Below are 15343 nucleotides of genomic sequence, written 5' to 3' on the forward strand. Positions count from 1 at the left end.
TGGGCTCCAGTGGGGTCCTGAGTGCCGAGTGTAGTCACCAGCTGACTAATAAAGACTTTCTATTGGCTTGAACCTTTGTCCGGGTAGTGTTCTCTGATGGGGACCTCACAACAGCAGACATTAGAAGGATCAGAACGATTATGGGCTTGACAGGACTGGAGAGACTTTCCCTGCTCTCTCATCAGTGTGAATTGGTCTGGAATCTGTGAGTAAGACCCTTAAATATGCTAGAGTTGAGCGGAATTGGCACTGAACTGGCCTGGTTTGTGATTAGCTTTATGTTGGCTTCATCTTATCTAAAATAGCTTTCCATGGTTTGTAAGTTCCAGGCCTGTCAGAGCCCTGTGCTGTACTGAGTGGCCCATGTCAACATTTGAATTTTGAATTTAGTTGGCCTAGTCTCTGCTCTACAGGAAATGAACTATTCCTTTTTTCAGCAAGGGCCAGGGAATGAGTTCTTCAAAAGGCTGGGTTTGTAATGACCATCAGCGTGAGAGAATTACCTGGTAGCTAAACCTTCCAACATAACTGTGAGAAAGTTTTTATATTAGGTCATTTGAAATAAGAGGTCCCACCCTGACTGGGGTGAGACCACCCTACAAGCTGGGGCCCAGCCGAACCCCTGCTTCCAGAACATAGGTGCAATGTGACCAGCTGCCTCAAGTTTTTGACACCGTCGGAGACTGTATTCCTTCCTATTTAAAGACCCCCCCCCCCCCCCCCCCCCGCGCACTTGTGACATTTTGTCCCAATGGTGAGAGAAGTGTCTAATATAGATGGTGTGTGGCCCTAGCAGAGCCAACTCATGGATCAGATTCAATAGAATCAGTCTTGGGCTGATAACTAATCTAGCTACAAAATGAGCGTACTTTTTGGAGGGATCTGGGTCAGTCCGCGTTGGGTCACATTCCATCTTGAGAGGGTTTCATCGCTTCATGGCACGGATTGTTAGTAGGGCTTTGGAGCTTTGGAACGAATCAAGGGCTATTTTCTACTGAACCTGCTTGAAACTAGACTCAGCTTGGCTTTGGCTGGAGTATTAATGTTCCTGAGTTGAACAGCTCTGGCCATTTCTGGGCTGAAGATGCAGGTTGCCTGGCCTCTGGGATTCCCTTAGGACCTCTTCCTGCAGGCTGCTTCAGTGCCTGGGCTTCGCTTTGATGGCGGACACTTTTGTTTATCCCATCACCAAAGCCAATATGGCTCAGGTTCTTCAGAAATTCTGTTGTTCAAGAGAACCTGCTTCTGGTAAATAGTCTCCTGACCGTTTTACACATGGTGTGTGGTCGTGGCCACCAGCGAGCCATCCAAGCCCCAACAAATAGTGGGTTGACCCAACTGACATGAAATGTACTAGAGTCTATCAGATTTGTCCGCATTGTCATTCACTATTGATTAGGAAAACAGCTTAAGTTTTATTCAGACTGCACTGTCTGGAGCCTTTTTTGGAGCCTTTGCCAATAGCCCAAGGAGCACTCTGGTGCCCAGTGGTATCCTGGGAAGACTAGTTGGCAGTGTGATAGTATGGATACAGCACCTATCCGGTGTCTGTGGCTTTACTGAAGGACCTGATCAGGGAAGAGGTGTCATCTAGGCAGTGAGTTTGATGAAGCTGACAGGTAGGCATGTCATTTTATAACTACTGTCTCTGTGGAAGAAACTCAGCCCCTTCTGGTATGGCGATTACTGTGCCACACTGAAGCTGTGGCACGTCAGTCCGGTGGCAAATTCTCTAATCTCTGGAAAGACAAAGAGTTTGATATTTATGGAATCCTTAAATATTTTGGTGCTTTTCCTATTGAAGATAAAACATCTGAACAGCCACAAACTACCTCTTTCTCTTGCCTCCTGGGAAGGAAGGTGCTCCCTTCCTAAGGACAGAGCACAGGATCCATCCCTCCACTGTTCTCCACTGGAACACTCTTTAGTGAAGCTGACACTTGTCAGGAAATGGGCGTTTCCTGGGGCTTATTCTCCTGACTTCCACAGCATGTAGCACTGTCTAGATTCCTTCACACACTGGCTCTACCTGCATAACTGGGGTAGGAGGGAGAGGAAGAGGAGGAAGGGAAGGAAGGGAGCTGCAGTGGCTGAGGCGGTTTCAAGATGGAGATGATCATCTTTGCAAATCCTGAAAGAAAGGCAAGGGCAACTGGTACACTCTAATGCCTGGATGACTCCAGCCACGTCATGGCCTTCTTGAGGGCCAGATTTATCCTGGGAATGGGGAACACTCTTCTACCCTTCCTGCTTCTCTGGAAACATTTTGAATGGGCCCTCCTTCTGCTCTGGAGTCTATGCCTCTGCTTGTCCTCTGTAATGGCGTCTTTGACTTTAGAGAGGCTCTATCAGTGACCCAGTGTGCTCTCCCTGGCTGACTTCCTAAGCCATTCTCCCTGTAATATTCTCAAGGCATCCCTCTGCCACCCCAGGCTTAAATAGCTCATTGAATCCAGAGGGCAGGCAGATGAGAGAAGATGTTCCTAAAACCTTCCTGGTTCCTCCTGTCCCTCCGTTCCCTGCAGGGACATTCAAGTTCTTTCCCTGCCAATCTCGCAAACACGTTCTTTATTACACTGCCCTCAAGTTCCTTCTCTTTCTGGACCAGTGCCCCCTGTTTTTCTAGTCTTCAGAGGCGCAGCTGGTTTCTGCAGATTTTCCCTCCTTATTTCTTATATCACAGAGCTTGGTGGGACCAGGATGGGTTTTCCTCTTTTGAGGTGGGAGAAAATACAGAAAAAGCACACTTAGACCAGTTAAGAGTATTTTTGCTTCCTCTAATTATTTTTTTCTTGCCAACAGTAATTCCTCAAATGTGGGTGCCAGCAGGTCTTACCTGCACACAGCCTCGCAGACAAGCAAGCCTGGGAAGCTGTCAAATCACTTTCATCCTAGAGAAGTTCTCCAAGGGTTAAAGTAACAGCAGGCTTTGTTAGTTTCCTGTTATTGCCTAGCAAACTGTCCCCAAAGTTATTAACAGAGAACACAGGCAAACACTGCCTTCTGCTTCCATGGGTCAGAAGTCAGGGGAGGGCTAGCTTGGGTCTCAGAGGCTGCAGTCACCCAAAGGCTTGGCAGGCCCTGGAGAATTGGCTCCCAGGCCACCAGGCTGGTGACTGATCTTAGCTGTCAGTGTGGATGGCAGCATCAGCCACATGGGGTAGAGATGCTGGGGGCTGGGGTTTCTCATAATGGACCACTGTATTAGTCAGGGTTCTTTGGAGTTCACAGAGACCTTGAGGAATGAATGAATGACTCTCGCTCTCTTTCTGCCCATATATAGATATGGAACTTATTGGAATGACTTATGGGCTGCAGTCCAAGTAATCCAACAATGGCTAGCTGAGAATGTAAAGTCCAAAAATCTAGTAGCTGCTCAATCCCACGAGGCTGGGGGTCCCAGCTGGTCTTCTGTATATGCTGGAGTCCTGAAGAAGTAGGCTCCAACGCCAGTGAAGGAATGGGTGTGTGGACAGGTGAGGGTAAGAGCGAACCCTTCCTTCTTCCATTGTCCACGGGCTTCTAGCAGAAAGTGCAGGCCAGATTAAAGGTGTCTTGCAGCCTAGCGATCTGGAGTAAAGGTTTGTTGTCTTCCTGCCTCAAGATCTGGATCACAGGCGTGCCCTTCGTTTCTGGATTGTAATTCGGTCCAGATATAGTCACGTTGACAACCAGGAATAGCCATCACGGTCACTGCGTCTCCTCAGAGTAAGTGACCCAAGAATGGGGAAGCCACAAATCTTACATTTATGCCTTGAAAAGCAGACACCAACATATCTGCACTATCAAATAAGTCTCTTAGACATTCCTCTATGTGGGAGGTGTGTGAACGGAGGCCGGGCTGCTCTGGAGACCACTTCAGAGAGGAGCTAGTGTGATCCGCTAAAAGTGTGCTGATCTGAAAACGCAATCAACAATTAATAAAGCATTCTAAGATACTGGAATATGCTTTGGAGGAAAAGTACCTGGATGGTCATGGTGGGGAGTAGAGGTCTCAGAGGCCCTTGAGTGGAGGACAAAAAGTGTGATTATCTGGAAGAGCCCTGAAGCCGGGACAACAGTATCCATTGCCTGGCGGCTTCTAGAGTGGAGGAGAAGCTAGACCTTGTGTCCTGTGGGAACTGGGACTCCAACTAAGAAAGACCCTGCAGTCTAGAAAGGCAAGCACAAGGCTTGAGGACAGCGCTAACGGCTTGAACTGTTGACAGCCTTGAAAGCAAGTTATATCCTCAGCGTGTCATCAAAGTCGGGGAGGGATAACGAAGTTCACAGGCAGAAAGGAAGACCTGTTATCATGTACTCCCTGAAACGTGGAGGCCCAGACAATCTAGAGGCCCCAGCTGGCCGTTTCAAGTCCACCCGCAGCAGCCTCAAGGCAAGCCTCTCATTTGGTGGCATTGTGTGTGCAGAGTACAACCAGAGAGCTCTTCACGATCTGAAATAACACTATGTAAGGTCGCTCGATGGACCAGATCACAAAGGCCTTTTTCTTCCCGGCTTCATTTGCACAAAGGGTCATGTTTGAAAAGTCCTGGCCTGAGGTTGGAGCCACCATGCTTGAAGGAAATGGGTGTCCATCCAATGTTTACAGTGCGTGTATCCGCAGATGTAGAAGAAGAATAAAAGAAAGCAAGCTTGGAAAGGCTAGGGAGAGTGGAGAGGTGGCTGTGGGGAAGGCAACCATCAAGACAAAAAGGAAAGATTAATTTAAGGCTTACAGCTTACCTAAAAACTCGTAAGATTTATCCTCCTGCCCCAGCCAAGGTCTATCGGACCCCAGCAACACATTCGCCGATCTTGGCCACAAGGTGGCACTCTTTGGACTTTCTTCCCCACACCCTCCCTTCCCCCCACAAAAAAAAAAAAAAAAACTAAAGGAGGGGAGAGGGGAGGGAGCAAGACACCGCACTGCCCCAACCAAGAACAATTTGAAAACCCACCCCATCATACTTAAAATCTAGGACAAAGAGCCGTCAGGACGGAACTGCTTCGACTGCAAAGCTTGAAGCTTAGCTTGGGAGCGGCCTGACGGTCCGAGCCCAGCAGCTCCACTCTGCAGAGCGCCCTGGGGTCCCTGAAATCCGAAACCCCGGCGCAGAACCGGCGGAAACCAGAGCAAAACCCTTGAACTTTTCTGGACAATTGCTTCCGGGCGTTTCAAGGGAGCCAGGGGACCGGACGGGAGCCCCGCCGCGAATGGCGAGTCCCTGAGGTCCTGTGGACACAAGCGAGGCAGTGCTCCGGCAGCAGCATGGACCGCGCGGGGAGCCTGGGCGCGGGCCTGCGGGGACTCTGCGTGGCTGCGCTCGTGCTCGTGTGCGCCGGACACGGGGGACGTCGCGAGGACGGGGGACCAGCTTGCTATGGGGGATTCGACCTCTACTTTATCCTGGACAAGTAAGTGTCTGGAGGATGCTGCTCCCCGGCGGGTGGTCCCCAAGGACGCCACTGCTGGACTTGGTCCCCAGCTGTGCGCGGTTCTGGCTGCTTTGCCTGTTTTTCTTACTGTTTTTGGCCCCTAGCTTGTGAGTCCCGGGAGGATGCAGTTGACTGATTGCTTCCCATCTTAGTGGTAACGATTGCAACCAAAAGTAGAACTTGCAGATACTTCCAGAGAGGCAAGAGTACTCTTCAAAGCCAGCTATCTCCTTTTGCAAATGTCCGGCCCCAAAATGCAGTCTTTGTTCTCGTGGCTTGATGCCTGATGACCCTGGGCACTTAATGTGAGTCTAAGCCGGGGATTCTTTACCTCTGGGATTCCAGTTTGCCGTTTGAGGAATGGTCTAGTAGGGGGCTGAGTACCATCCTGCCCCCTACCCTATAGATAGCTGCCAGTCACATTGCCACCCTTCCGCCTAAGTGGTGTCAACCAAAAATGCTTTCAGATACTGGCAGATGTCCTCAGCGCCCTTTGCCTCCAGAGCTGAGAAGTAGGTAAATCTGGGCTGTTGGCTTTTTTGACTGATGGGCTGCCAGGGAAGCCAGCCTGATTGGCCTCTTGACTAAAATGGACTTTGCTTAAGGAAGAACTGAGTTAAGACCAGTCCAGCACTTTCCAGATCCCCACAGGGTTGCCAAGCCGCAGTCACTCAAGCGCTCCTTCATGCGCTCTGCTGAGAAGCAACAATAAAAGGTCCCTCAAGATCCGGGCTCCTTAGATTTGTGCCGGAGCCAGGAGAGGCGCTTGCAGTGGTCGGGAGATGAATTTCACAGACTGGAAAGTATTTGCGAGTTGGAACAGGAGTTGCTGAAAAATAAGCCGGCCGCTGGACACCAAATGTGCTTCGCAGTTGCTGCTGGGGCTTGGTTTTTCCGTAGAGGCTCTTTTGAACTCCAGATTCTTTGGATAAAAAGTGAGATCTCTTTTCTTACAGATTTACGAGAAGGTGGATACTTAAAATTTCAGGCTCAGGCTAAGAAATGGAAAATCTTTTGTGCCTTTTAGCAGGTGGGAGCTGGAGCTCCTGGGTGCGGGGAACTCTGGGACTCTGAAGCCAAAGGTGCTGGGCATTGTGCTCTTTGAAGAGAACTCGAGGGCTGGGGCTCATCTCAGTAGCAAGCTTGCCTAGAATGCCCAACCCTGGGTTTGTTCCTCAGCACCACAGAAACCAATAAACTCGTGGTGGTGGTGGTGGTGGTGGTGGTGGTGGTGGTGGTGGTGGTGGTGGTGGTGGTGGCTGAGTCCAGCAATCCTTGCCGTAGGGAGGTGGGGGCAAGGGGACCGGGAGTTTAAGATGATCCTGTGCTCCTGGGCTACATAGTGAGTTTGAGGCCAACCCAGGCTACCTGAGACTCAAAAGAAACAAAAACCACAGGTTTCCAAGGAACCCATGGGGAAATTTGAACCATGAACATCAGCAACAACAAATTCCCTTTCCCCCAGAGGACTGTGGGGTGCTGTGAACACAACCTAATTCTATAATTTGGGCTGAACATTTGGTCCAGTTTATAAACGAATTTATTGTGGTGATGGAAGAAATCCAGAAGAATCATTTTAGGATTATTTGGGGGGGGGGCAACCAAGTCAAAAGGTATAAAACATTTTTGGAAAAGAATAATGAAGACATAATTTCTCAGAAAATATTGGAATGTATTAGAACGCAAATTAATAAAAACAGTTTGGAAAAGTTCAAAGCGTATGTGGACAAAATAGAAAACTATATAAGTACCTGTGAATGCTTAGTGGAATTTCAAATAAATGGGCAATGAGTTCATTAGTTTTTAGAAATGCTCTTTGGCGAGTGGTGAAGAAGGTCTGTGTAACCTCAGGTTTGCATCTTATAGAGAATGACAGGAACACAGAAGCCATGGGAAAGAATAGAGGGAGATCTGAATTTGTAAGCATTGTGCTCTTCAGTGGGTGACACAATAGCGTAAGTGGAATATAGGAAGCTGGGAAAGGTTTTACAGCCTAATTTACTCTCTGAAGCCTGATCTTAGTATGCAAAAGCTAGTTAGAAATGAAATTAGCCTTATGTCATAAAGTTTTCTTGGGAAATTAAATTTGGGAAAGTTAATGCACAAACAAAACCACTCTGTTTCACTTGCAATTAAAGAAATGAAAAAGATCAAGCAAGATGCTGTGCTTATTGGGTCGGCAGAGGTTTTTAAAGCATTGCAGAGCCCAATGTCGACCACCTGTGTCCTGTCTTGCTAGGGATGGTGTAAATTGATGGTCTTTGTGGACTTGAATTGCATGGTAGAACTTTCTAGAAGGACAGAAGTGCTCTGTGCTCCTGCTGTCCAGAACAGTAGCTACTCGTTGTATGTGGTCCCCATGCAAATGAGTTTGTGAACTTTTAATTTTGTTTAAATTAAATAGTCACATGTGGCTGCCATGTGAGGGGGGTGGGCGAGACAATGCTTTGGCAGGAAGTATCGCATGCTTTTAACACAGCTAAGGTTCTTCTTTTCCATCCAGCACGTCCTTATCTTAAAAGAAAGAGAGAGAAAGAAAGAAATGTAGTCAAAGAGGAGCCCTTACTGTGTGTCTATGGTAGTGCGGTTTATAGTAAAAAGCTGAGAATTACCTAAATGTCTAACAATGGGATTTAAGTAAGACATGAAATATGCAGAGTATATATACTGCATAGCCTTTGCGGATTGTGCATGTTTGCAAGATATTTTAGGAGAAATACATAATACTTATACTATTATGTTTCCAAACATTGTGTGCATTCCACCTTTGTAAGAAGTGAGGCCAGGCTTGATGCCAGCACTTGGGAGACCACGGCCAAACTAGGCTAAGTAACTAGATCCCTTCTCAGAACAGAGCAAAGCCAAGCTACCACCTGCATGTGCATGTCTGGACTTACTGTTAGGATTAGAATTCCTCTCCAGAAGATAAGAGTTTTAACTTCTGAAATTTCCAATTTCTCTATAATAAACATACCAATTTTATATTCAGGAAAATGCTTTGTTTGTTTTTGGTTTTGTTTTTTAAGAAAAAAAACTCTGTGTAGCCCTGTGTAGCCCTGGCTGTCCTGGAACTTGCTCTGTAGACCACGCTGGCCTCGAACTCACAGAGATCCACCTGCCTCTGCCTCCTGAGTGCTGGGATTAAAGCTGTACGCTACTACCACCCAGCAATTTCGAATTCTTAAGGAGATGTGTGGAGGGGGCTCTGGCCACTGAACTAAATTCTCAACCCCTCACTACTTAATTCTAGCCTCTGACTTCCCATCGTTGTCTTTCTGGGGTATTTTTAAAGCTTGCTGGAACTTTTACTCTGTGTATATGCCTCTAGCTACACCCACAATCAGGCAAACCGGTAAATGGGCCAGCAGGCAGGCATGGCAAGCAGGCTGCAGGGTAGTCTCCCTGCAGACTCCTCCATCCTGGAGAGGAGCTCCCCAGATACCGCTGTGCATCAGCAGACCACAGCAGAGTGGGAAGGGAAAGAATGCTGACTTGGTTTGTGCTTGGGCTTCTGAGCCCCTTGATGGCTGGGGTGCTAGCTACAGGCAGAGCTGTGGGTCACAGGGACCAAGTCTGCGGCTGCTCTCCCCACCCCTGCTATTTCTCCCCTCCGATAGTCAGTTCACTTTCCTGTGGCATTAAAGCTCAGCTCTCCTCAGCTTTGAGCAGGATGCATCTCTGGCCTGGAGGGAGTCCAGATTGTATAGTTAATGGAACGTCATGTTTTCTCAACCAGGAGCAAAGACTGTATAATGATAACCCAGAACACCACAGTAACACAATAGGGCGTTATTAGGGGCTCTGGCAACTGGGTTGTACAGGGTTTTACACTGATGGAATTTCATGTTTATATAAACATGCTTTTCTGGTTATAGTTGGGAAGAGTAATTTGCTGGGAATTCAATCAGGGACTTGAAAATCCGATTTGGAAGGTCCCTGCCCAGAGAAGAACAACAGAACCTCTCTTAAAAGTCTCCCAGGGGGTCTTCAGGACCCACCATGGACATGGATGTACTTTTCCTTCCTGGCAGGGTCCTTTGTCACGGCAATGTGCATTTACATGCCACGTATTAATCTTCTTTATGTAGAAGGAGAAGGCAGATTTTTCCATCTCCAGTCTCGGGGAAGTGCTGGCCGTGATACTTGTGCCATAAAGACTTCAAAAATAGAACTCTGCCAAGAGAGCAGGGATGCCGAGGGTGGGGCTGCAGGGTGAGACTTACTTTTTGCTCAACCAATTGTCTCTATCTCCTTTTCCAAAACAAAGGAAGCCCAGCTTGTCATTTTCACAGACTTCCACTGGGTATTGTAAGGTGTGCTGATCTGCAAGCTGTGAGGGAGCATGGCACACAAACTAGTGGATACAGACAGATATTTGTCATCTTAGACTGGAACCTCGCTGGGTAGAGTATTGCTTTTCTTGAAAAGACCCGGGTTCCCAATGATTAATCTATGAAGGAAATGTTCAAAGTCCAGATTTAGGTGAGTTCCCAGTCTCTCACATGCTTACACAAGGCCCGAGGCAGCCCCTGGTTGGTAGATGGGGTGAACCCTATTTTGTAGGTGGTAGAAACTTTAGTTCACCCCCCTGGGTTAGAATTGTCTACAACCAGGACTAGATCCTGACAGAGCAGCAGAGCAGGACCCTGTCTGCTCCGGCCCCCCAGCCTGGCCTTCTCTGCTGATCTCTACCCTGTGCCGTTGGGCTATAATGAGAAGCACATGGGAGTACGGCCAGTGAGACCCAGAAGGTTCCAGAAATTAAAAATCCCTGCACCATGATTCAGTAAATCATGGATCCCAAGCAGTTAAGACTGCTTAATTATGGAGCAGCTACTGGACCAGTGTCCATCAGCTACTGCTGGTGAGAAATTTGCATGCTCCTGCATCCACCCCTCCCACCTCCCGGAGACCTGGGGCTAGTGATTCACACTCCCGGGTGTGACCAGTGCCTCCGAGTATTCTGCGCTTAAAGGTCCAATAAGTTGGTGGTTTGTTCAGATTGAGTTTGATGGAACGGGGAAATTCAAGCTTGCGGATATGTCAAGGTACACAGATGGGGCTTGTTTTCTGAATGTCTTGGAAAGTCATTTAGAGTAACGAGGCTGCAAAGCTGGCACCGAGCGAGGGGGCAGCAGGCATTAGGCTACCTCCAACAAGCTGCAATAGTAACCTTAAAAGACACCAGAACAAGCATTTCTCTGGGGCCAGGATTTTATTTTGTTCTAACATTCCAGCAGTTTGGTTCCAGATTTGAAGAGGGCCTAGTGGGCCAAGCGATCATTGGTAGAACTGCCTACAGATAGGAAGGCTTGGTGTAGACGAGACCCAAGTAAGATGAAAGCGTTTGTTTTGTGTTTCTATCTGGGTGATTAACTTACCTCTACGACTGCCAAGTACATTACCTCCACTTTTCTTACCTCTGGAGACCTGGGAAAACTCGGTGTCACACTGAGAATAGAGTCCAGGAGGGGCTGGGAGAAGCCATCTCTCCTATAATTATAACCTGTAATTATCTCCCAGTGTCTAGGACAAACTCTGGCAGCCCTTGGACAGACACACCTGACACACAAATGCAAATTAGACTCACTTCATGCTAATATAAATGGGTGTCCGTTTTGGGTGGCAGAACGAGAGGCCAGATTTAGCCCCTTGTACTAACACAAGACAAAGAGGCTATTTGGACACATTTTGATGTGTTTTTTCAGACACACCAAGTTCTCATTGAGAAAGACACTTGATTTCCTCCATTATACTTGGCTTATTATTCATGTACTTGACATAGACATGTACTCAGTGGTGGTCAAAGTGATTGAAGCACTTGGCCCCGCAATGAAAACCGGGATAGACAGTGCCTACAACAAGCCATGTCCTGTCCCGGGAGGTGCAAAGACGGCTGAAGCCAGAAGCAGTCTGGAAGCCGGAAGCAGTCTGGAAGCAGTCTGGACTGGTGGCTTTTTAGGCAGAGAACACAAGAGGGCCTCTGGTAAGCCAAAGCTGAAGGCTCCAGTGATGGTTTGGGGCAGGGCAATCAAAGTCAAGTTTATATCAGCAGGACAAATAACAAGTGACTGTCACGGTCCTGGCTCCCTGCCAGGCGCTATGGTATAAATGGTATCTGTGCAAGCCTGGTTAGCCTTTACAGTCCCGTAACATCTGTACAGTCACCGTCACCACTGTACTGGTGGGGGGGAACTGAAGTGTAGAAAGACTGGCTGAGGCCACTTTAATCTGTAAAACCAACCTCAAAGCCACAATTTACTTGAAAAATTCAAGACTGAGCAGTCAAAAGAACATTAAATAAGTCAGGGCGTCAGGGCGAGCTACGTTATGCTCTGGTGATAAGCAGCCTTCAAGACTCATGACAGGCTGCACTCATGGCTGTCCTGGGAGCTAGGGCTGCCATGGATGGAGAAGGAGGGTCTCTTCTCCATCACAGCTACAGAGGAAGCAACTCAAATCCTGCCACTCATAGCCCACTGGCTCATACTGGACATGGGCCCTCACCTTGTGGAAAGGGGCTGAAGAAGTGTATGCCAGAAGACAGAAATGCCAGATATGTGTGGGCACTTGCTGCCTCTACTGCAAGCATAATTATACACTCCACTGGCCTGCATAAGCAAGAATAGCAGCTAAGCCGGATAAGGAGCCAACACGTCTGGAAGGGGTCAGTTTGGAGCTGATGGGCTAGGGTGTGCTAACCAATCAGGAGTGACTACGAGGCTAGCATTTCAGATCTACCTGGGAGGTGGCACCACATCTCCTTTCTTCCCTTCCCCATTTCGTCCATACTTAAGAGGAACCCTTTAGTGCCACAGGTAGGAATCAGCTTGATAGGGTGGAAAGGGGAAGTCACCAAAGTGTGACACAAATACATTTGAAAGACAAGAATTTCTCTTTATTTAGTTGGTGGAATCTGAGGGAATTTGACGGCTAGGCAGCAAATCCAGCCCTGGTACACGGAGGCAGCTGAGTTAAGAGGTGGATTCGGAGTGTGACTTTGGGGTTTTTTTACTCCTACCAGTGTTTCTTGATGGAGATGAGGCTGTCACACCCAGTAAGGCAGTTTTTCATTATGCAGGAGTGAAGGGTAACTTAACATTCCTAGTTCTAGTCATCTAAATATCATGATTCTTCCTGATCATTACATTTATCATTCATTCATTTATTTATTTATTTATTTATTTATTTTTAGTTTTTCAAGACAGGGTTTCTCTGTAGCTTTGGAGCCTGTCCTGGAACTAGCTCTTGTAGACCAGGCTGGCTTCTAACTCACAGAGATCCACCTGCCTCTGCCTCCCGAGTGCTGGGATTAAAGGTGCGTGGCACCACCACCCGGCTCTATATTTATTTTTAAGAGCCACCTAGGGTTGGTTCCACTTTGTTGAGAATCCCTGATAAAGGATGGAGAGTAGAGCAACACATGCTGAGTTTGTTGCTTCCGGGCTGGAGAGATGGCCCAGTGTTTACCAGCACTGCTGCTCTTCCAGGGTCTCTGGATTTCACTCCCAGCACCCACACATTGGCTCATGGTCATCTACAACTCCAATCCCAGGGATTCCGATGCCCTCGTCTGGCTTCTGCAGGCACTACACCTGGGGCACAGACTTCCATGCAGAAACACAATCCCAACAAAACAAATTGTTAAAAACACACACACACACACACACACAAATACACTAAAAAAGGTTTGTTTATTACTAGTACCCAAGGATCCATCCCAGCAGAAATGGCAATGGGCGGGGCGGGGCAGGGTCAGGGGAAGTTATAAAGAACCAGTGAGAAGTGTTGACCTTGGAAGTGAGTACCAAAGCCGTGGTTCTCTGCCCAGGCTAGGTCCTGGTTTTATTGGAACTTTACAAACTCTCCTCAGATGATTCTCAGATGGCCATGGTGTAGGTCACTCATTCTCACAGAATCTGTGAGGCCAAGGGGAAAGACAAGAACAACTGGCCTCCCTCCTCCCTGAAGAACAAACGGTAGCTGAGGCAGCATGCTCCTGCAAACGGAACGCCAGAGAGAGTCCTTGTTTGGGTGGTGATGAAAAAGCCAACATGATGTGGAGGATGGAGAACGGTGTAGCAGGTGGAGGAGGGAGAACGGTGTAGCAGGTGGAGGAGGGAGAACGGTGTAGCAGGTGGAGGATGGAGAACGGATGTAGCAGGTGGAGGAGGGAGAACGGGTGTAGCAGGTGGAGGAGGGAGAATGGTGTAGCAGGTGGAGGAGGGAGAACGGTGTAGCAGGTGGAGGAGGGAGAACAGTGTAGCAGGTGGAGGAGGGAGAACGGTGTAGCAGGTGGAGGAGGGAGATGGGTGTAGCAGGCAGAGGAGGGAGAACGGTGTAGCAGGTTGGGGAGGAAAAACGGGTGTAACAGGTGGAGGAGGGAGAATGGTGTAGCAGTTGGAGGAGGGAGAATAGTGTAGCAGGTGGAGGAGGGAGAACGGGTGTAGCAGTTGGAGGAGGGAGAACGGTGTAGCAGGTAGGCCATTACTTGTCCACCAGTGTTGACAAATCCTATTTTGTACACACACACACAAGCCACGATGCTCACTCACTAGGACCAACCTTGGCTCTGTTTCCATCAAGTCTCTAGAATGAACTGTGCTTCATTGCTGCACAGGGATAAACGAAGGCTCAGTCACAGGGGCTATGGATGCCAACTTTGGGCTTAGACAGCTCCAGTTTTAAACCTTAGCTCAAGCTTTAACCAAGCACTATGGACTTGGGGAAGTGATTTTAAATCTGTTAACCTCTCCAATGATCTGCTCCTTCTCGTTAATAAAATGGGCATTAAACTTATTCTCAGGGAAATGTTCTAAATATTAAAATTTTTAACCTGCATTTGGCAAATGCATGCATGAGTGAAATTCAGACATATATAACATACGTGAAATCCAGGCAATGAGTGGTAGTATTAAAGATGGTGGTGCTGGTACTGATGGTGATAATAAGGATGATGGTGACAGACATGAAGGTGATGGGGATGATGGAGCTGATGATAATGGCAGGGATGATAGTGATGGTAACTGATTGTGTCAAAGATGGTAGTGTCGGGGATGATGGTGATAGAGATGAGGGTAATGGTGACAGGGATGATGGTGATGGTCATGGCAGAGGGATGGTTATAGAGATGGTGGTGATGATAACAGGGGTAACTCTCATGGTACTGATGGTGACAGGGATGATCATAGTGGTGATGGTGAAAGAGATGATGATGCTCATGGTGCTGACAGTGACGGGTGATGATAACAGTGATGATGGCAACAAGGCTGATGGTCATGGTGGACACAGCGGCAATGAAGACATCAGTGGTCCATGCCGCTGGCGGTGATAACTACCCTAGAGAAATGTTGTGGTCCTCCAATGATGCTTCCATGTTCAGTGCGATGGAGACTATCTCACCAGGGTAAGGTACATATCAAATCTGTTTATTTCTTCTCCTCTTCTCCCCACTCCCGTGCACATGCGTGTGTGTGTGTGTGCGTGTGCGTGTGCGTGTGTGTGTGTGTATGCATGTTGTGACAGGATTTCGTGTAACCCAAACTGGCCTTCAACTCTTCTTGGCGTGCCTGCTTCTGTCACTCAAGTACTGGGTTTCAGGCGTGTGCCACCATGCCTGGCTCAGTTTAGTATTTGTGAAACTGCTAAGCCTTAAGAATTATAAAGAGCATGTCCATTTCTCAGGGAGCTCGAGGTGCATTGGAAAAGACAAAGCAAGAGAAATGCTAGTGATGTAGTTTGGGTTGATAAGAGAGGGATTTTTGCAGGCTTTGGAGAGGAGGTAACTTTGGAGCAGGAACCTGGAAATTGAGTGAGATTTTGCCAAATGGTAAAGAAGCAATGTACAGAAAAGCCGAGTGACATTAACTGCCGTGTAAGTGTGACAGGGAAGACCCTGGAAGAATCTGGACTTTATCCTTCCAGC

The 15343-nt window shown here is 48.0% G+C and overlaps 1 protein-coding gene across 3 annotated transcripts in view; it reads left to right on the forward strand.

The window, feature by feature from the left end:
• The first annotated feature begins 4927 nt into the window (after positions 1-4927).
• Antxr1 (ANTXR cell adhesion molecule 1) overlaps positions 4928-15343 on the forward strand; it is a 185763-nt gene continuing 175347 nt past the window's right edge. For all 3 annotated transcript variants that reach the window (XM_038320077.1, XM_038320075.1, XM_038320076.1), the window contains exon 1: positions 4928-5397. In XM_038320077.1, coding sequence (XP_038176005.1) covers positions 5252-5397 — 146 coding nt within the window. In that variant the 5' untranslated portion in view covers positions 4928-5251. The remainder of the gene's footprint in view (positions 5398-15343) is intronic.

This window comes from Arvicola amphibius, chromosome 2 (genome assembly GCF_903992535.2).
Source record: "Arvicola amphibius chromosome 2, mArvAmp1.2, whole genome shotgun sequence".
In the NCBI taxonomy this organism is placed as follows: domain Eukaryota; kingdom Metazoa; phylum Chordata; class Mammalia; order Rodentia; family Cricetidae; genus Arvicola; species Arvicola amphibius.